Source organism: Nelusetta ayraudi, unplaced genomic scaffold (assembly GCF_046127955.1).
Source record: "Nelusetta ayraudi isolate G7.1 ecotype Tasmania unplaced genomic scaffold, CSIRO-AGI_Nayr_v1 ptg000007l, whole genome shotgun sequence".
NCBI classification, from domain to species: Eukaryota; Metazoa; Chordata; class Actinopteri; order Tetraodontiformes; family Monacanthidae; genus Nelusetta; species Nelusetta ayraudi.
Window position 1 is genome coordinate 5951580 of NW_027466057.1, and position 22645 is coordinate 5974224.

The 22645-nt window shown below is 46.9% G+C and overlaps 1 protein-coding gene across 1 annotated transcript; it reads right to left on the minus strand.

Moving 5' to 3' along the window:
* Window positions 1–17325: 17325 nt before the first annotated feature.
* Window positions 17326–22595, minus strand: otx2b (orthodenticle homeobox 2b). The gene is made up of 4 exons (XM_076018163.1): window positions 22243–22595; window positions 20083–20299; window positions 19450–19601; window positions 17326–18290 (listed from the first exon to the last, which is right to left on the minus strand). The coding sequence occupies exons 2-4, from the start codon at window positions 20177–20179 to the stop codon at window positions 17667–17669; spliced, it is 873 nt and encodes a 290-aa protein (XP_075874278.1). The 5' UTR covers window positions 20180–20299; window positions 22243–22595; the 3' UTR covers window positions 17326–17666.
* Between the last annotated feature and the right edge of the window lie 50 nt (window positions 22596–22645).

Here is a 22645-nt window from a genome sequence, read left to right on the forward strand (position 1 = left end):
TCTCCCCTGCTTTCTGTTTGGGCTGCTTTGTGTCAAAGCGGCGGCGGAGGCGGAGGCGGAGGCGGCTGCTTGTAAAGTGAATTGAAAATTGAAAGGGGGGGCCGTGCGACCGTGTCGCTGCGCCGTGGCCGCGGCTCACCCGCTCCTCGCTATCATTGCTGGTGAACCGCCACCGGACGCTGATATGAAGCTTACCGATTGTTGTTGCGCCGACGCTAGGAATCCGTCTCGACGGGGGGTGGTGGAGAGGGTGGGGGTCTACTGAGTGGCGTTGGCGCAGGCCTCCTTTACCTGCCTCGGCCAGACGCGCGTCTGAGATAAGATCACCTCCGGACCCCCAATTCCACCTCCTTCCACCTCCACGGCATCCTGATCCCTCCCAGACAGCCAAAGCTTCACCCTGCTAGTGAAACAAACCAAACAATGTGAGGCAGATATGTGAGGGGGATTAGAGGTCAGAGGTTTGGGGGGTGAGGGGTGGGGGGCGGGGGGAGACGCGACATCTCCATTTTCCAAAATCAATCTTCAACCCGCTCGCTCGGTAATCTCTGGCCCCGGGGCCCCGCATACCTCCAGTCGTTGTCTGGAGGGGCGGAGGGGTTGGCAGTGCCACTCCTGCTGGGTGCCGGGTGCTGATAGGATGGTGAGGGTAAGAGGCGGGGGAGGGGAGGTGGAGGAGGAGGGTTATAACCTGATATTGTGCTGTGGATGAAGCAGCAAAAGGGACGGCTAACAAAGGGGGTCGCTGGTTTCAATCCAAACCTGCGGACGAATCCTTGACGGGAGCTACGCGTGTTCGCACGCCTCCATGTGCGGCCGTGTTTGCCCACGTATGTCACGCCGTCACGCTGCCGCCGCCGCGCGCGCACATACGCACGCATGTTTGTTGAAGTTTGTCCTAATCGGCGAACGGCGGAGTTAACTTTGAGTTCTTCCGAGCGGCGCGCAATATCATCCCCCAAGTTGCCGTTGTTATCTTGTGTACACACATTTGTTTATTTGATGCATCCCCCCCCCCACTCGCGCCCGCCCCCCCAAACTCCCTCTCCCCATCCCCCCACCCCGACCCCCCCACCCCACTCCACTGCCGCACTTCTGGATATCAAAGACGGCGGCGCCGCACGCAATTGAAAAACGGCTACCGTGGAGAAAGGTCTCTCTCTCCTCTTTCTCTCTCTCTCTCTCTTGCCCTCTCTCTGCGCTCACTGTGGAGAAGATGTGGTGGTGGGGGGGTGGGGGTGTGTGTGAAGCGCCCTATTCTCCGCTCCCTTCTTAGATCTATTTAAATAATTGAGGGGTAAACTGACAAATTAGGCACCTTTATGGACGCCCCTGGGGCTCCCTCTGGGGTCCTTTCACCCTCCCCCCCCCACCCGCCGTTTCACGAGAGAGCGCCACCAGGCAGCCACGGGATAATATCTCTGTACGCTGTGAGAGGAGTTGAGGGGCGGCGGCGGGAAGGGGGCGCCAGCGGACCAGGAGGGGTTTCGCCAATCAAGCGGGCCACACTTCCTCCCCCCAGGTTCTAATTTTGTGCCACATTAAAGAGCTCGGCCTCCATTTAGGACATAGAGAGGCATTTTCATAATTTGCCGGGTCTGTCGACTAGCTCGGGGTGCCTTCTTCTCCTCTCTCTCTCTCTCTCTCTCTCTCTCTCTCTCTCGCTCTCTCTCTCTTGCCGCCTCGCACTCCCCGTGTCTGAATGAAAGGCCTGGGGAGGAAGAAGGGTAATTCATCTCCTCTCCTTTTATACCGTCGAACGGGTCTCCAGAGTTCTGCATAATGCGGCCGCTAGGTAGGTGCGCGCGGCCGCTCGTATTTATCTCTTTAACAGTCCTCCTGTTGGAGCTGAATGATGCTTTTTGCCTTTACGCTGACGTGTCATATCAAGTGGATGCGTCGAGGCACTTCAGGACTGTGGAGGATCTGACTGTGCGATAAAGAGGCGGCACGGGGGGGTGGGGGAGGGGTTAAAAAAATCAAAACTTGCCCAGATCGAAGTCGCCTTGTCTGTTGACGTCGCTCATTCTCGTCGGGCGTCGATTCGGATGCGATTGGTCACATAATTCGCAGTCTTCGGTGGTGGTGGTGGTGGTGGGGGAAAAGGGGGGGGGGGCATTTCATCACTGACAGACAAGCTAATCTGAAATCCCCCCCAATTTACAAATGAAAATCCCACCATCCAATTGAGCTAATAGAGGGACTTGAATGGGATAATAAGATGTGCTGTAATAATGTGTAAAAAGCCTGTAATGTTGTGTTGGTGTGAGAGCCTTGTGTGACTGACTGTTTGACTGTTTGCAGTGATTACGGGGGCCCGCGGGCCCTGGCGGGCAGCTCGGCGGCTGGGACGTCGAGCTTCCTCCCTGGGCGAGGGGTCCGCGTCTGCCGGGGCCCCCCGCCGCCGCTCCAGCGGGGACCACCCGCCCTCCCCCCCGCCCCCCCGCTGTCTGCCTCGCCCCTCTGCCTGTCTGTCTGTCTGCCTGCCTGTCTATCTGCCTGTCTGTGGCTCCGCCTGGTCTGTAGTATTGCAGCGCTTGCAGATGTGCACAAACAAGGGAGGATTAAAGCAAAACGAATCTAAACAGACAAATGGAATTAGAGTGATGGGTGTCGGTGGGCTGGTTCACAGTGATAAACATAATGATGCTCCGCGTGTGTGAATGCGTGCGTGCTTGTGTGCGCGTGTGTGTGTGTGTGTTCCCGTGTCTAGGGGATTATCAGTGGTGAGGTGTGGTGGTGTGTATGGCTGGGTGACTGCTTCTGGGTGTCTTTGTGTGTTTGCCTATCTGTCTATGTTTTTGTAATTATGTGTGTGTATATTTACCCGCTCTCTGCTTGTGTGTGCGATAAACGTGTTTTTGTACATTGCCTGGCGAAAAACAAGTCTCCGCGTCCTTTGCGTGCGTGCGTGCGCGTTGACATGTTCACACTGTTTTTCCCCATCAGTCCCCTCGCTTCTGTTTCTTTGTCTTTCGTCGCATCTGTTTGTTAATTGCGCGACTCTGCCGGACACTCGACGTGCGCGCCGATAGGTGTTTGTCGACTGTGAAAGCAAACAAACAACAGCTCCCCACCAAAAAAACAAACTTGTAAACTAATCTTGCCCCTGTACCCTGTGGATGATGTGCTGATGTTGTGTGTGTGTGTGTGTGTCGGGAGGTGGTGGACTTGTTTTCTTGTGGCAGTGGTGCGTGTGGATTTTTTTTCTTCTGGCAGGGAGGAGGTCATGACAGTGGAGGAAGCAGCGGGGGGGCGAGTGATCAGCAGCCTCAGGGTCCCCCACCGAGGGGCTCTGGGATTAGGGCTAAACTCTGGACCCGCCAGATGGGCGCAGCGCATCCCCAACATCGCCCATCAACTGCAGCACCCTCGCCACCAACGTTGCCCCGCCCAGTTTTATGTGTGCGGAAACAAGGTAGCGCAAAACCTACTCAGCGCCCATACAACTGGACTTTTTGTACGTTTGTTTTTTTTGTTTGTTTCTTCGTTTGCGACATTTTAAAATACATTTTCTTTTTTTGCGTAATATCATTGCTGGTTGTTGTCGCCCAGCCGCTGTTGTAGTACACTTAATTATCAAACGCCTGACATGGGGTCGGCGGCGGTCGAGATGGGCGACTGTTCAAAGTGTCGGCTTGTGGACAGTTTGGCCAGTCAGCAGGTTCAAGGCTATCAGAAATGGAACTTTACAGGTTGTTTTGATGTGCTGTATTTCAGAGCCACAGGCAACACTGAGATGATGGAGTGTGTGTGTGTGTGAGTGTGTGTGTGTGTGTGTGTGTGTGTGTGTGTGTGTGTGTGTGTGTGTGTGTGTGGAGCACGGTAGTAGATTGGTGGCCTCGGAGTCAGCAGTGACTTTTATCTCGTACAACCCTACACATATATATCAACTATCGTGACAATTTCTGACTAGAGTCACCATACTTTTCAAATATATTATTTTAATTTGATCTCTATCACTTCTGGTGCTAACATAGGGCTGCGTTGACACTTACTGTGCCTTTTTATTTTACCAGAAATATTTTCAAAAGCCGCCGCGACATTTTTGAAAAGCTGTTTTTCAATAATAGAAGAGCTGTAAAATATCCAAGCAGCGTCTCCATGGTTACCGCTGTGCACGACCAGCCCGAAAAAAAAAAAAGCACATGTACAGTTGAGCGGGACGCAGCCGTGCCCACCTGGATCTGTCGTCCGCGGCCGCCTCTCACCACGACTTGGGGAGAAATGTCTCCGCATTTGGCGAAAAAGGAGATTACACGACTGAAGTGTACAAACAAATAAAAGATTACAGGGCTGTCAACATGTTTCAGTCTAATGCCCTTTCAGCGAGCGCTGCGTCACCAACAATGCCCCTCTTCTCCCCAAGCTGACTTTGGATTTCCACTCCGATGCAAAGGCCCAGCTGCACACAAGAGCAGAACCTCTGTGACGGCGGCGCTCTGTTCTGGCCCTCCGGCCCAGACCCCAGCCCCCCGCCCACCGGCCCAGACCCCAGCCCTCGGTCCCGGCTCCTCCTCTGGTATTAGCCGGGCTTTGGGGTTCAAGTGACTACGGGGTTTAAACATGGCTTTTTTTTCCTTCTTCTTCTCTTCCTTTAAGTGGGGAAGAAAGACTCACTGTTGTTCTTGAAAAGCTGTGTTTATCCAGGATTAGAGACACCAACATGTTAATAATTGTTTCTCACAGAACTGCAAAGAAGCACTTTCCTGTAATCCCCTAATCAGGCATTACACCTCTGAGCGAAGCCACAACGCAGGCGCGCCGTGCCTGTGACGCAGCACGCCCTCGCCGTGCAGCGCGCCCACGCTCTCCTCCAGGCCACGCCCACTGTATGCAATGGCACCGCCCCCTTTTGGTTCTTCAACATCTGCTCTGCGCTGCTCATGACTCCCAATCTGTCGGCAAAGAGCAGCAGAGTGCCATATATTTTTGGGGGCTTTTTGTGATTTATTTTTTGGGACCAAAAATATGAGACCCTTTAAGTTTGAGTGGCCATGTTAAACCCGTTGGCTGGTTTGGCCTCGGGTGATTAAATATGAAAACATGTCAAGAAATTGTTAACCCTTTGTTTACAGCCTCCTGCAAAAAAAAAAAAGTTTTAACTTCCTGCTTAAAACTGAAGCCATGTTTGGAACAGGAAGGTTGAACAAACACCTTGTCACTAATGGGTGCACCCTTTGTGACATCACAAATGGCTGATTATTTTTGAAGCCGTGTGTTCATATGCGGACGAGAGTTACTTTTTTTCAGGAGAAAACAATGGCAGCGTGAATTTGACCTGATTTCTGACCTTTCATGAACAAACTGATATATTCAGAATATCAGCAACCTACACCTTTGAGACAACAACTATTGACATATGTGAGATATGTTATTAACCGATGTGTCAACACAGGGTTGTTCTAGCCTGTAGCCACTTGTGATGCTGCAGGGATCAGGAATGTTGCGTCTCTGCTGATGCTGCCAAGGTCAAGGGTCATCATGTCAGAGGTCCGACTGCAGCACGGGGTCACACGTGAGTCTGAGCTCTGCGTGACCTGCTGAGACGATGACCGGCCCTGGAGGGTCTTACACATGTTGGCTTTAATAACTCGGCGGGTCACCTCACATGTCTTTACATGTTTTCACAAAATACACACACACACACACACACACACACACACACACACACACACACACACACACATGCATTGCGTGAATCACAGGTGACGTTCAGGACTTTTCCACATTATTGTTTGGCAATAATGTGGTTTGTGTTTGCCTCCTCCGCCCCTTTTCATCCCAAGCTTTTCATTTTCACATTTAGCTTTTTTTGATTTTTGATTTTTTTTTTTTCCATGCCTATTGTTAACAAAGAATGTTTGTTTGTCCCCCCTCCCCAACCCTCGTGCACCGGTCCCTGCCCCCTCTGTCTCCTTGTGGGACCTGGCGGGAGAGTGCAATGAGGGGATCGGCAGGGATTAACCTGGGGAATTTAATTAGTGGCGCTGTCGTCCCTACTCTTAACATTTCAATCTCCCCGAGCTGGCGGGCGCTGCTGGAGCTGGACCTGCGACGGCCGGCGGCAGCAGCAGCAGCAGCAGCAGCAGCAGCAGCAGGAGCAGCAGCAGCAACAGCTGGGGAGGAGAGAGGGAGCGTGTGTGTGAGAGTGTGTCGAGGTGCTGGTAGGGGTGAGACACGTTTCGACAAACAGATTAATCCAACACCCTGATGGAGTGTTTCCTCGTGAGGGGGAGATGATTCGAGGGACGCAGAGCGAAAGAGATGAAAAGCACCAGCACTCCATTGTAACAGCACATCTTCACCTATAGAAATAATAACAATCACATTTGGTATTATAATAATAATAATAATAATAATAATAATAATAATAATAATAATAATAATAATAGTAATAATAATAATAATTATTATTATTATTGTTACTATTATTATTATTACTATTATTGCTATTATTATATTTTTTTAACACATATTGTACAACAAACTTCATGTATCTTAATCTCTCTTACCAATATTTTAGGGCTGTTTGTGGAATGCTGGCTACACAAAATAGACTACTAGATAGCACATTCCGTGCAGCCTTCCATTATTTTTGTTGTTGAGCTAATTTTAAACAGTGCAAGACAGTTTCTAGAGTTTGGGATGAAAATTAGCGGTCTGTCATCTTTTGTGGATATTTTTCTGCTGGAGCATCGCTTTATATAGTTTTGTTTCTGATTACTTTGTGGGTTAAAGTGTCAATGAGAGGCCCCGTGCCGTCGGCCTCAGACTGGTGTCGCTGAGCCGTGGCAGCCTGAGTTAATAACTCCTCAATCTGAAGCGACACTGTCGTATTGTAATCCTCATGATGCTGAACTCCCCCGTTAACCCATCTGGGACCCCCGCGACAGACTCCTCCCATTCCCGACAACAACCCCCCCCCCCCTGCAAAAAGACACACTGCGGCTGCATGTCAGACGTGTCCAGTTAGCGCCCCTGGGAGGGGGGTGAGGAGGGGTGGTGGTGGTGGTGGCGGGGGGCGGGGGGGGGGGTCAGGCCGTGTCCAGCAAATTAAAAAAGCTGCTGCAGGAATGTAGCCAAGTCCCACAGGAGCGAGCGGCCCTCTTCCAGAGCTGACCCTCTGGTCACTGGTGAATCCCCTGTTTGTATTCCACACACACACACACACACACGCTCGGCTCTGGGGAGGGGCCCCATGAAGCCCCCCCTCGCCCCCCTGTGGGATTGCTGATAATTTAAGTCAAACATGATGTCGCTGCTTGTTTGACACCCATTTAGAGCGTTTCAATCACACGTGTTTGCTACAGTCCACTGCCTAACCTTGGAGTGCTCTCCACGTTGCCCTCCAACCCCCCACCCCCCTGACCCCCCCACATCCGCAGACCTCGGATCTGTTTGGTCAGGTTCCACATGTCCCAGCGTATTGATTATCTATAGCCGTCCAATCTTGTCTCATCATCTAGTAGATGTTAGGAACCCACTCTCTTATTCCACCTATTTATTTATTCAACTCCAACTGATCCGGCAGACTCCCAACGGAAGAACACCCCCCATGACCTCCCCCACCTCCTCCCCCTCCCCTGAGTGCCGCCCATCTCCCCAGCATGCCCCCTCCTGGTGCGCGGCTGGCCAGTGTCAGCGCAGCAGTAATTAAGGACTCTTAAAGATGCTCATTAATGAACTGTAGCATCCTCACTGTCCGCAGCGGCGGCGGCGGCGGCGGAGGAGGAGGAGGAGGAGGAGGAGGAGGAGGAGGAAGAAGAGAGGGAGGTGGGTGATGATTCAGCAGCCCTGTTGTTCGGTTAAGTGTGCAGAAGGACGAGGTTGCCCCGCTGAAATAAAACAATTAAAAATAATAGAAAAAAAGAAGTATTTGCCCCTTTTGTTTAACAGATGTTAGGCCAAAAAAATCATTGTTTGGAATTAGGCATTTGGCAAGTTAAGTTTGTGTGTCTGTGTTTGTTTTTAATATTTATTTAAATTCCAATTAGTAGCATTGATAAGTTGTCCCAACCAGTTAATACTCCCCCCCCTCACCCCCACCATCCCACACAACAAACAAAACAAAACAAAACAAAACAAAAAATGCTCCAACTGTCCACGTCCACGCCACTTGTTTATTCCATTTTCATGGAAATGCAACAACAAAACAAATGGCTGTGTTTGTCTTTATGAAAGTAGGCCAAACAACCGGCGACAAACAAGAGGGGCGGGTGTGTATGTGTGTGTGTGTGTGGAGGGTGTGGGGGGCGGTGTCTGTGTTGTAGGTCAGGGCGCCACAAGCCGTGTGTAACCGTGCCTGACGAGAGAGCACGACACCAGCACGGCTCGCAGGCCGCGGGAGACACAATAACACACAAACAGGCCGGCCAGAATGATGTAACATCGTCTAGACTAAACAACAGCAAGCGCATGTATACAACTGGATTTCCAGCAGGGAAAAAAAATGAATAGGAATAACGACATGGAAAACGAATGCATCCAAACGACAGATTTGAGAGCTCTGAGGGTCTGAAGACGCAGTGCGAGTCAGAGATGTGTGCAGAACAACAGCCACTGAGGAGCAGATGGGTGCAGCTCTGATCAATACTGATATCAATGAGGACGCAGTAGAATAACACAGCAAACTAACACTTTAAAAACAACAACAACAACAAATTGGTCAAACTGGGACAATTATGGAGTCCCATGTGACGCCATGCATGTTTTTAAGCCCCAATTAAGATTCGGCTTCCAAGGTCCCATGTTCAACCCAATATCAAATATTTTGAATATTTACTCTTCATCACTTACTGTTATTGTTCAGATGATCATCGCACTATCAATCATCTGAAACTATAGATCTGAAAACGGCCTCAGCGAGTTGGCCCTCAACAATGCTCCACTGTGGCTATTTGTCTAAATTTCACAAATATCGCTTTTATTTTGCGGAAAATCTGTAATGGAAACGCAGTTCCTGACCTGAGAGAGGCACTGGTTCGCTTTCTAACGTCACGTCCATTTTTCAAAAACACTACAACGAGCGAAGGAAGGACTTCACTGTTGGAGGACATCCGAGCCGGGATCGTTGGAGCGGCGGCGGCGACGATCCGAGCCGCGTTCAAACTGTTGGATGACGCCGAATACATTATGTAGCACCTGTTTCAAGGGCTCCGCTGCCAATCTCATTAGCGCCACCATTTGACCTGTTATTTGTCATAGCACAATGTATTCAAGTAAAGACCTCATTTAATTATAATACATCCAATTGTTTTAAGTTGCCCCCCCGCCCCCCTCCCTTTTGCTCACACACAGACACACGTTGGATTCTTTGTCTTTTGCCTCGTCTGGTGGTAATACCTAAGGTTACACACTCGCTCACACACGCACACACACACACACGCACGCACCAGATGCCCCCTGACGCTCATTCACATAAAGCGGGCACGTGATGGGCGGCCCTCGGTCATCAGGCCTGCCAGCCTCATGGCATTGTGTTCCCCCCTCCGGGCAGGCAGCCGGCCTCTAACCAGCCTTTTGTCTTGGGGTTGGGGGTGGGGTGGTGGTGGTGGTGGTGGTGGTGGGGGGGGGGGGGGGGGTGACAACGCAGTGGCCAAGCCGCTGGTGTGGCACGCGCACAGCCCCCCCCCCCCCCCCGCCCTCCCTTCCCCCTGGGCCCCGTGACCTAAACAGGTGGGTCGGAGAGAGAAGGGCCGCTGGTGGCTGAGGGTGGCTGGGTGGGTGGGTGGGGAAGGGGAGGGGTGCTGCATCTGTCCCTGAGCTCAACGACTCCCTAGGAACCCCCCGCCTCCCCCACCCCAGCCCCATATGCTCGCAGGAGAGAGGGGAGGCACGCTGGGCGAAGCCAGCGCTGACAGATTAGGGAGGCAGAATTGATCAGGACTGTCAAAGTGTCAAATTAGCAGTATGAGGCCCGAGATGCCCCCCCGTCCCCTCCCCCCACACATCCTCCAGCCAGGAAGATTTTACTTAAAGGAAGTCCTTCACCCAGCCCAACCCCTCCCACCACCCCCCCTTAAGTCCAGTTAAGCCAACTTTGGCCACTCGCTGCGTTCGCGACCACATCTGCTCCTCAACCCTGGAGCGCTTTGTCTTCAACAGGCAACTGTTGCCGTGTTTGGTTGAGGCAGCGGCGCTGCACCAGCAGCATCTTCCCGGAACCGCCTTGTTCTGTTAATAATAATATCTATAATAAAATAATAATGATAAAAACACTAAAGATCAGAGGTGAAGTTGGAGTGCTGCATTCCCAGGGAACTGAAAGCCCTTTTATGTGCTTTGACTGCGGCACTAAATCTGCAGCCTGCTAATACTTTGTAAGGTGCCATTAAATTGAACTCAACTGTACCTAACAACATTTTTTCAGATTGAAATGCACCTTTGATTGTCTAAACTTTCGGGTGAACTTTTCACCTTTGATGAGAAAATCTTCTTCAGCTCACCACTTGTGGGATGTTCCTCCACCCTGCCCTCATGTCGGTCAGCTCACCTCTCTCTCTCTCTCCAGGTCGTCCTCCTCACCTGGTCTGTGTTGTGAACTAGTCAAAGTCATCAGGAGAAACCTGGACGCAGTCTCGTGATTGGCCACTTGCAACAACTCAACATTTCTCCCTGCATGACACTCCTGATTGCCATACCATTCAGTGCCTGAATACATAGTAAGTGAGTCTTTGAGAATATTCACCTCAGATTAATGTTATCATGCAGTAGATGCTTTGTTAAAAGCAGTTTAAAAATTAGAAGCTTAAAAAAAAAGAAAAAAAAGAGCTCTGTTCAGTTTCAAAATTATGAGGTAAAGTTGTGACAGAAAACTAATTCCCTGTTGTTTATTTATTTTTTTTTTTTGCAGCTCTATAGTTTTGATCCAAATGTTCTCCTGTAATTCATTCATTATGCATCCAGTGTAGGAAGACTTAAATCCAACAGAGATCCAGAGAAGGCGCCTTTGTGGTTTTTATTTAATATTTGTGTTTATCTTGATCATATACAACTACACAATGTATTCATTAGTGCGATTAGCCATTCGATTTTTCTTTTAGGTAGAACTGCATATTGTTATGTTTTCTTATCCCATAACCAATTATCTTCATTTTTTTTAAAACATTTTTTAGTTCGGAGAACACAGAGAAGTAATCACGGCTTGTAGCTTCAGAGGAAGTAGAAGAAGAAGAAAAAATACAGGATGGTGACAGCAAGCCTTGCTAAAGCTAAAGACTTTAGCACAGATGCAGCTGCAGTAACAAACTCTCTCTTTACCAGATAGATATGTGATGTAGACCCTGAGGGATTGAGGAAACCTTCCTGCCGCTGCGTTGCCTCCTTGAAGTTGAACTTTGCGGTGAACTCGTGCCACAGCACTCTCATGTATTCGGGGCACGATGAATAAAGGCATCCAGTCGGTCGCAGGGCTCCGAATTCCACAGGCTTAGCTTGTGCGCGATGACACATGGAAACAGTGAAACAGTTCATTGGTGTATAACACTCAATGAAATATTAGAATAAGTTTTTCATCTGCTCTTCTTTTCTCACTTGTGCTGAAGTTCAATTTCAGTTTTGTTTTTTTTTTTTTCAGAGGGATGGGATCTCCAAACGCTAATCTACTAGATTACAGGTAATTAATTGTCAAGTTCTCTGATGGGCCTGCGTGTTTTTTTTTCTTTACAAAAGGGTATTGTTTGCAGGAGATTAAGAGATAGAGTGGCTGTTAAAGGTGCAAATGATCGTCGAGGCACCTGCGTTAATCGTTCTAATGAGGGGTCTCGTGGGCTCGGCCTGGTGGGGCTGAGAGAGGAGGGCCTTTTCTAGCGCACGAGCACGACGCACAGCGACGGTGCTGAGCACACCTGCCATTATCGCATTATGTCGCTGGTAATTTTGAATTACACACAGAAAGAGCTTTACCTTTTATGAGTTAATTCATTAGCACTGCGGCCAGGGATGAATGCAGAAAAACAAAATAGAAAACAGTGATAGGATACAGCCGCACTTAGTTTCTCCTCTTTTTCCGCCGCTGTTTTTGATGCAGCAGCAGCAGCCGCAGCAGCAGCAGCAGCAGCAGCAGCAGCAGCAGCAGCAGCAGCAGCAGCAGCAGCCTGTGGTGAGAACGCAGGCGGCGTGGGGAGAAATTGGCTCCGTTCACCATGAAGTCATTAAATTTGTGAGCCGTTTGTGATCAAAAGGTGCGTTCGAGGCCATTAACTCTGGCTTTTTGATGAAGTCAAATGTCACTTGTTTGCCCCCCCCCACCACACACACACATACACATACACACACACACTCCCAAATGCGGTTGAAAGTATTAAACCAGGAATGATTATCAAAAGCGTAACATGTCAATGTTTCAAACCTGCACTTTGCTTCGGTTTTGAGTCGCTTTCGTAAAGCACACTTAAAGAAAAGAAAACCTCCTAACACTGTGTGATGGATATTTCACTGACCAAACCATGCGGACATACTGTATGTTAATCTTTAATCATTTGCAGTTTAAAGAGCTGCTTATGTTACAAAAACACCATGATTAAGTCTTTGGATTTTTAACTTTTATTTCCATCACATGAATTTACCTTATTTTCAAACACCAGCTCTCACATTTTCTAGTTGCAATTGCCATGAATATAAGTAGTAACACAACCACTCAAAGATGAAAATCAGCCATTTGAACCAAAAATGTTCCGTCTAAGTGTGCACATCACTATTAATGACTGGCACCCATCAGTTGGGGAGTGATTATACTTTTAACAGCCCAGCACTTTAATAGTCTTTTACCATCCTGCTGCGTGTGTGCATTGCGTGTGTGTGTGTGTGTGTGTGTGTGTGTGTGTGTGTGGTCAGATCACTATTGGGGCGGCGCATAATCCACTATAAAATATTTGTCTCCCATAAGGGGATTTTTATTAATGGTCTGGAATATCTTTAATCCACCGAGTTCAGATGGCATTTTTCACGATACGTTTGCTGACTCTGCCTTTTATCATACATCACATTATCACACAGATGGGTGCTAGATCCTTAGCGTCAGACTGGGCGAGTGGCACCCTATCCGTCCAGACGTCTGTGTAACTAGCCCATGTTAAACTAACTAGGTATTAACTTGACCCATAAGCATCATAATAATGTGTTTTAACATATGCTGAGATCTGCTAATCTTCTTATGGGTTTTTAGGTTGTTTTTTTTTTTCTGCTGTGCCGCTGAATAGCTTAACAAAATATGGCTCGGTAATGGACGGTTTCTATCCTCATCCATCGCCCTCCTCCCATCCCACTATAACTTGAAATAGGCCATCAAGTGGCTAATGAACTGATAAGCCCTCTGTGTCCTGTGGGGCTTTAACCAACGTCGTTAAGCCAAAAATGTTTGGGCCTGTTCGGCGAGGCCGCCTTTCACTTTTACTAAAAAGAGCTTACGGAGGCAAAAGAAAAGCAGCGCCGAGGCGACGTCCTGCTCGGACTTGCACCTATTTCAGGATCTCGGGATTTTTCGAGGTCATCTCGCGGGGCTCTGGCCCCCTCCGCCCCCAAGCAAAGAATGCGTGGTGGCCTCCTCGCTCCGTCAGGCCTCCGGCTGCAGTTGCGCCGCTGGTGTCATTATCAGCTGCGGATCTGTGCAAATCCACGGATTTGCGTGAGCAGTCTGAGAAATTAAAATAACATGCTTTTTAGTGCGCTTTACTTCAAATCTCTTCAGACTTCATTTAAAAAAAAAAAAAAAAAACCCACACGCACACATCTAAATCTGTTATTATGTGGCCCTACACAAAACCCTTTTAATTTAATCTTTGACAAGATTATCAAACTCATTGATGATGTCACAAACTTAAATAATTTGGGAAAACTAAGCCCGGATAAGCACTTTCCAGGGTGGAGGGCCGATACTGCTGGATTAGCTTAAGAATATTTATTTTTGCACGTCTTTTGTGGCACCGTTTTGCGCGTTTTATTCAGCGGGCGCGCACGTTTTGTCGAGAAACTACATTGTGCACCAACAATGAACTCTAGCGGGGGCAGATGAACATTTTAACTGACATTACTGCCAAACTTCTATTCTCTGACCCTCCATAATTTGCCATTAGAACGTTAACGCTCCCTTATTTTCAACCCAAATTGTTTTATTTTAGGGAGGAAAAATGAGACCACAGTTTGAGGTGAATTTGGGGGAGCTTCACTGGCAGCTCTGCGGCATGGTTTGCGTTGTTTTTCAGTGCTGATGGAGTTGCTGTGTTGAATGTGTTGCGGGCCTGCTGCAGCTGCAGCAGCAGCAGCTTCTGAACAGGCCGCTGGTTGCTGCTGCGGTTTGTGACTGAGAGGACAGCGACCAGACCAGGAGGGGCGGCTGTCCAGCCCACCGGCGCACGCACACACACACACACACACACACACACACACACACACACACACGCACACGCACACGCACACACACACACACACACAACCAAAAAAAAAAAAAACCAAGAGGGATTAATGGCGCGTCTGTTGGGCCCATATGCTCCTGAGCGCTGCTTTGGTCTTGATTAAAACTCTTTGTATGTATGAAGTATTGTGGAGGCCGGAAGCCTAATCCTCCTCATGACTTGTGCACTTTGAAGACTCCAGGCTCCAAGGTTACAATAACAAGCCGAGTGAAGCCACCTTGTTTGTTTATTGGCTGTAACACTGAGCAGTGATTAACGAGCGGCGCATTATTTAGACTCCACATGCAGCGGCAGCCCACCTTTTATTAGACTTTTGTACTAAATTATCGTTACTTTCTGTCCAATGACGTCCGTGAACCAGACTGAGGCTCTTCTTCTTCTTCTTCTTCTTCTTCACCAAACTTTTCCTTCTTCTTCTTCTCTTGTCTGCAGAGTTTCAAAGTGACCCCTTCAGCCTGAAAGACTTTCTGTTCTCCCCCTTTTTCTTCTTGACTGAACTCAGTCCGGCTGAAGGAGTTGTTGACACCGCGCACAGACGCAACCTCATGAATATTCAGGCTGCTCTCACCCTCAGCCATTGTCTGCAAGTTTATTTGTTGCATTGTTCACCGCCAGGGCGCCACGGCGTCCATTTTTTTTTCTTGAAATAATTAATTCTCCAATATTATTTTTACAGCGCTAAAATTCCTAATAATGTAATAAAATGAAGACTTGAAAGAGCTTTTAAATACTTCGTTACCACCTGTGAGTAAGTTATGGATACGCGGTGTAATTAGGTCTTACAGAAACACACACACACACACACACACACACACACACACACACACACACACACACACACACACACACACACGGACCTATTTTTTTTTTCTGTCCACGCAGGAGAGGAATCAAAGTGGCTCCTCTCTTTAACGCTTCGATTATTTCAAGCAACGCTTTTAATTAGTGCGCTCCTTTAGCGGAGACTCAAGTGAAAGAGAGATTATTGGCAATGTCAAGGATGCTAATTGAATGTTGGACTTCTAACAATTAGCCCACTGCAGAGCCATGTCGACTCGTCCTGCAGACGGACTCTCCGAGGTTTTTTTTTTGGTTATGTTTTGCACTTTTGAAAATGACAAACAAAAAATATTTAGTTGGCAAATATGATTTTAAAGAGACAAAAATCCCCCCAACTCCGGTGAATATGCTATATTCTCTTATATATAATTTAAATGGCCCAATGCTTTTTGAAATATTATTTAAACATGATTTATTGTTGATTTATGATTTCTCTCCTGGGAATGCAAAATGACTATCAGCGGCCCCGCACAATTATTTTCAGCAGTGATTTTCAAGGAATTTTTGAAGTGTATTTTTTAACCCTCACTCATATATCAGAACTTGCAGTTCAAACAAACATGGGGAGCGGGGTTCTTGCACAGCGGTGTTTCTCCTATGATTTTTTTTTTCTTGCTTAAGATGCAATATCAGAGTGCACATGTGGGGATGAGGCGGTGTGTTGTGAATAGGACCACTCCTGCCACTGAGCCCCACGCAAACCCCCGCCGCTAAAATATTGGGATTAACATCTCTTGGAGGCCGGGATTTAACCACTGCTTCCTCCAACACGCTCTTTGTTGCCACTGTTCCAATTGAAATACCAGGAGGAAAAACAGCCCACATCAATCCCGCCACCTGGGTAGACCTGACACAGTGCAATATCCATTTTAAAAATAATAATATTAATAAAAAACTGTTTGCTCAATTTAGGATTTTTCTTTTTCTTTTTCTTTTTCTTTTTCTTTTTCTTTTTCTTTTTCTTTTTCTTTTCTTTTTTTTTTTTTTTACATATTGCGATAACACCTTGTTGAATTCAGGGGATTTTTGTTCACGTAAATGAACAGAGCCCATTCGAATACATCATCCACTGATGCAAATTAAATGTGATCAAATCGTCTTTTTATTTGACACTGATTGAGACTTCTCTATATATTTAGGATCACTTTTAAATTCAAACGGTTTGTTTCTTTTTTTTTTCATTGCCAAAAACAATGTGTTGAATTTTCTAAATTTTAGAGCCCCGCTTGATTATTAAGTGTATTAATATTTTTTTTTTCTATCACAAAAATAACCCCGAGCACTTCTGCACTCACGCGCTTCTATAATAATCAGACAGCTTTACGCACACTCACACACTCACATACACACACACCCACCCAGTGACGGCGCCTCGGTTGAAGGAAGTGAGCTCACAGGACCTTTATTCGTGTCTTTTTCAGCGGTGAGGCCGCAGCGTCTTTGGAACCATTGGCGGATCCACAATCACCGTGGTGAGATCAACAGAGGGGAGCGAAAACAAGTGCTGGAACTCTCACCAGAGAGTCATCCAGTCAGGGGTTAAGGTAACCCTTGGTGATTATTATCGTCATCATCATTATTATTAATATTTATTATTATTGTGTGCTTGAAAAGTCTCGCCTCTCTCTCTCTCTTTTTTTTCCATTTCCCCCGCATCAACATCCTTTGCTGCTCCAAAAAAAAAAAATAGAAATCTATTAAAATCACAGCAGAGAGAGTCTGGTGCGAGGAGGAGGAGGTGGTGGGGTGGTGGAGGGGAGTGGGGGAGGGGGGGGCTCACAAATTGCATACAATACAACAGATCACAGTTTCGAAGGCTAGCACAGATAATAAAAAAAACACTTATGTACCATTTATATAAGACACACACTGATTGTCTCTTAGAAACTACATATTGATTCCTTATAAACACTTTTTGTTTTCTTAAATAAAGTAGTGCATCCACGTCCACACACCGTCCTCATCGTCTCTCAGAGTCGCTGTTTGCGTCGCAGAAGCTTCGAAGGAGGCCTCGTCCATCCCCCGGAAAGACGGTTTATTTCATTTTTTTTTTATTTTTTTTTAAAAAAAGAAAAAAGAAAAAATCTTTTAGTTCCGTGGCTGCGATGTGTGTCTCTGCTCTGCATTGTCCTCAACAGGTGTTTGTTCGCACTGACAGACATGGACGAGGGGCTACGAACAAAACAAAATAAGAAAGGAAAAAAAAAAATCTCTTTGCTTTGCCAGTGTTTAAATAAATTAAGCCTCTTGTCTATAAGAGGTCGCGTCATGCCGAACAGTCGAGGCCCCTCCGGTGTGTGTTCTCCGCCTTCGGGGCCTGCATGGCAGCATCATGGTGTCACTGTCCCACTCTTCACTGTCTGCCTTGTTTTTGTCTTGTTTTTTTGTTTTTTTAATTCGTCTTGCTCTTGTTCACAGCACCTGGAATTTCCAAGAGGACGTCTGATCCTTGTAATCCAAGCAATCGGCATTGAAGTTGAGCTTCCACGACGCCGCTTGGTCCTTATAATCCAGGCAGTCCGCCGTGGAGTTGAAGCCCAGGCCGGACGTCCCGTAGCTCTGGCTGGGCAGGGACGCCGGGGACTGGTTCAGGTGGCCCGCCACCGCGTTCGTGCTCATCGGGCTGAGGGTGGAGCCGGGCCCAGACAGCTGGTGGTGCATCGGGGCGAGGTAAGAGCCGCAGTCCATGCCGCCGAAGTAAGACGTCGAGCCAGCGTAGCCTTGGCTGTAGCTGGACGCCTGCGTGTACGTCATGGGGTAGGAGCGCTGCATGCACGACGACGAGGTAGACAAGGGGTCCGAGAGCGGCGAGATGGAGGCCGGGCTCCAGATGGACACCGGCGCGGTGCTGGTGGAGACGGCCGGGACCGTGGTGGTGCTGGTGGGGGGCGTGAACTGGCCGCTGGCGCCGCTCTCGGAGCTCACCTCCCGGCTCGGGGAGCTCTTCTTCTTGGCGGGACGCACCTTGTTCTGGCCGCCGTTCTGCTGCTGCTGCTGCTGCTGGCGGCACTTGGCCCGTCGGTTCTTGAACCACACCTGAAAAGGAGGGAGACGCGGCTGAAAACTACCATCTCGTCGTCATTTTTTTTTTTTTCTTCCTGTTGCACATTTGAAGTCTGTATTCGACCTCTTGCCTGCAGCCACCAGGCTGGACAACTGCACACAATAAAACATCTACATCAACCACTTACATCACTGACAAACACTTAATTATTTATCAACAGTTTTTTTGTTGTTGTTGTGTTTTTAACTTTTATTCAGACACGTAAATAACTTTTATACACTACCAGTGAAAAGTTCACACTTTTTTTTTTTTTTTTTAATCTTTACAACTTTCCACACTGCAGGTAGAAACTGAAGACATCAAATATAAGAGCAAGATAAATGTAATTATGCAGCAAAGAAAAACATAACATAAAACATAATAACTCTGAAAATGCTTTTTATGAAAGGTGGCTATTTGGAAGAATTTAAATATAAAACGTGTTTGAGTTATTTTACACTTTTGTTTCCTGCATAATTCCATGTGTGTTCATACGTAGTTTTGATGCCTTCAGTGAGAAATTGTAATGCTAATAATAGTCATGAGAATGAAAGAAAAGGCGTTCAATTCATAGGGTGTGTCCAAACTTTTGACTGGTAGTGTAAATTTTATTTCCTTTCTTTTTAATTCACTCTTTGCACTCGTACTCATTCTTCTCTTTGCACTGTATATGCTGTGGTGCCATGCAAATTGCACCAATGTGGGATAAATTTAGGCATTCTTCTTATCGAATGGGAATAACTGAATTTTATTTTGTGACCTGAACGATCTCCTGCCCCACCACCACCACCACCACCACCACCCCTCTTCCCCCCACCCATCAAGTCTGTTGTCGCTCGGATTTAATTGCCGAAGTTCTCCAAACAGAAATCTGCCGTTAAGTGGAATTATCTCACTTCACTGGCAAAACTTTTCCACTTGATTAGAGGCGCACAAGATGCGCCGCATCAGAGCCGCAGCCAGTTTTCCTCGCAGCGCAGCTTCAACACCGTTTTATTCAGCTGCATGCTCTCTTCTGCTCACGACGAGACATTTAGCCGAGCGGCTCTTAACACAACTAACATTATTTGGACGTCATTTTATACGTATTTGGACGTATTTTTTATTTTTATTTTTATTTTGGGGTGTCTTTTTTCTTTCCTGTTCACTCACCTGCACGCGGGACTCGGGGAGATTGATTTTCAGCGCCACCTCTTCGCGCATGAATATGTCCGGGTAGCGAGTTTTGGCAAACAACGCCTCCAAAACGTCGAGCTGTGCGCGCGTAAAAGTAGTCCTCTCTCGTCGCTGCTTCCTCGGCGTCGCTGCGGATAAAAGCAAAATATTTTAATGTTTTTGCAAATTCAAAAAAAAGGGTGGGTGGGTGAGAGTGGGGGCTCAAGAGTGAAAACAGAATAACATGTTTATGCTGCATTCGTTGCCTTAATCCGTGTGACGTCGTTGTCAAATTGCAATCACACCACGTCCATGCAACACTCTCAAAAATATGCAAATTAAATGTAAAATAGACAGTCAGTAAATAATAGTGATATTTAAAAATAACGGTGAAAAAAAATCATCCGGATAAAAATTATTCCAGAAGTTATTTTGGAGAGGCAATGTTTGACTCAATTTATTTAAATAATGAATTAGGACAAAAACAAATTGTGTATGCTGTTGATTCTAAAGTCATTTAGTATTTTTAAAAATGCCCCCGATTGCAACCTGTGGAATTTTCAATTTCATTTGAAAGAAAGTAGACAAAACAAAACCCAACACAAAAATCAAACGAAGTGTTAAACCCACCTGGATATCCCACTGATGGATGCAATAGATCCATTCCGGAAGTGGTTAAGCTGAGGCCATTGACTGTGTAAGGTGGTTGCTTTAGATACGACATCATGCTAATGTTTGTTTGGGGGTTGAAGTTGGAGAAAATCTTGAAAACGGACGAAACCTCCGCGCAGCACTCGACGCCTCTCTCTGTTCTCCCGGCCGTGCGCTTCCCCTTCACACCGGCCACCTGGAGGGAAATAGAATCAGGATGAAAGCCGTTAGACGACGCTGAGTCTGTATACGTGAAACCCGATCTGAACGAAATAGGAAAAATCTGCAGCATTTCCTGCTGCTCTCATCTCTGCAGCCCCTGAGCCCTCCTCCTCCTCCTCCCTCAAGGAAAAAGAAAAAAGAAATTCACCATCCGGCACCATAAAACCGCAACAAGTCCCTTGGAAGTCACATTAAAGAAATCGGTTCTTGTTAACAAAATGAAAGTGCAGAAAAACGTAACCTGTCTCCTTAAAAACAAACAAGCGACAAAGTTGCTAAATTGCAAATTTCAGTCTTTTCCACAGCTCTTTTATTTTATTTGTTTATACATTAATTTCAGCTGTAAGCAAGACAAAGAAGCCCCGTGCATTTTATTAATTTTGATTATCAACGTGGCCAAACGAAAAGGCCGAATTTATATTAAAATGACCTACTTTTAAAAACATTTCTCCAGAATTAAATCCCGGAATAATTCCCTCAGCAGACTATTTTAAATTGAAATTAAAAATACAAATTTTCATCGGAACGCCGTATTATTTTTGAGACGACTTTTAACTGGAGACAACATTGCCGGAGCTCCGTTGTGTTCTCTATGGTGTGACGGCTGTCACTCAGCTGCACTGACCCTCGGCCGTCATCCCCACTGCGCGTCTTGATTAGCTGCACTTTTCCCCCCTCTCATCCAGCATCCAACGGTTAAAACCCCCTTCGTCCCAATCTGTCACATCTGAAACAGACTCCGGCCGTCGCCCCCGTCTCACAGCCCCGCTCAATAACAGCCACCCAGTCCGAGAATTCATTAGAATAAATGTTTTTCTCTCTTGATTAATTAACGAGGTAATCCCTGTGACGTCCAAGTGGAGCCGGAGAGAAGAGCGAACGCCGGCGCAAGATGTTGTTTAAAAAAAAAAAATGCTGTAAACCAGATGCTTCAAAAACAGAGTAAAATAATATTAATTCTTATCATAATAACGATAACTATTTTTTTTTATTATACAGCCTGAAGGGAAACTTTAAAAAAAACAAAATAAAACTATAAGGGATTTTTAAATTCAATGTTAAGTTTTGCTTTAAATTAGCAAAAAATAAATAAATAAATAAAAATCATAAATAACGTGTTTAAGACGCCTTTAAAAAAATGCACTCTATCCAAGCTTGGCAGAGGAAAAAACGTGAAAGGGTGAAGAGATTTTTTTCCCCAACGTAGGCCTTCGTTTGTTTTTTCGCTCTGCTGCCTTCAGAGTCACGCAGAGCGCAATTAGTTTTTCCTCCATTTATTCCGTTTGTGATTCAGGACCCACTGCGCAGTTCGAAATGTGTAAATGGAGTTATTTGGGTTCGAGTAGTGACTTCATTATTGTGGAATCAACCACCGTTTTATTTTAAAAGCATTTACTTTTCTTTTTCTTTTTTAAACAATAATGACGGCATTAAGAGTGCCTCGTGTGTATTGGTAATGTTGGATAATATGGTTCTTTTTTTGGAACCAAATTACCAGCGACGTGTTTCCGTCTTTTACGTAGTTTGGATCGACTGAAACGGTTTGATAGCCAACCAATAGCAACCGTGTCTGTTTGCTGCTACATGCGTTAAAAAAAGAAAGAAAAGAAGAAGCAAAAATCGTTGTGTTTCGCAGCACCGCGTATCCAAGAGATTCCTTCTGACTGCAGTTAAAACGCTTCCATCTCATTTTTAAAGGAAACAATTTGACGCCTTTGAGTCACGTTTCTAACAAGTGAAATCACTGCCCCCCCCCCGCCCCCATCCCCCAATTCTTCAACGACTCCTCGCATCCCGCAGATGCAAAAAACACAACAACAACCCTAATAATAATGTTGACCGCGGTTTAATTTACGGGCAGATCTTTCCTCCTTCTCCTCCTCCCCCACAAAAAAACCAAGTAGCCTTGAAACTTACCAGGATGTGGACGAGTGCAAAGTTGTTTGCGCGCTGGCTTTCTCTTTCTCCTCCGAGGGAAATAATTCAAAGTCAAGCGCAGGAAAACAGCGTCCGGCCTGCTGAAAAATTAAACAACAACAACAACAAAAAAAAAAGAAACCCAAAGCGACGGTGCTGCAGTGCGGAGCGTTGTGCGGAGCGTTGTGCGCCTCGGCTGGGGAGGGAGCGGTGCGACAGTGATGGAGGGAGGATGAAGGGAGGGAGGCTGCAACTGTGTGTAGCGCCTTGACGACGGAGTCGCTGTGTCGGCGAGTGCGCCGCTCCGACTTGGATTTTGTACAAAGTGCCAGCCAATGAGAGCCGCAGGACCCGAGCCGAGGTCTGTCTCCCGTCTCCCGTCTCTCACACACACCCGGTTGGG

Coding starts and splice junctions, on each gene's coding strand:
- otx2b (XM_076018163.1), bottom strand. CDS start 20,179: ATGATGTCGTATCTAAAGCAACCACCTTACACAGTCAATGGCCTCAGC. Junction 19,602..20,082: donor TCCATCAGTGGGATATCCAG/GTGGGTTTAACA, acceptor TTTTATCCGCAG/CGACGCCGAGGAAGCAGCGA. Junction 18,291..19,449: donor TCCCCGAGTCCCGCGTGCAG/GTGAGTGAACAG, acceptor CCTCCTTTTCAG/GTGTGGTTCAAGAACCGACG.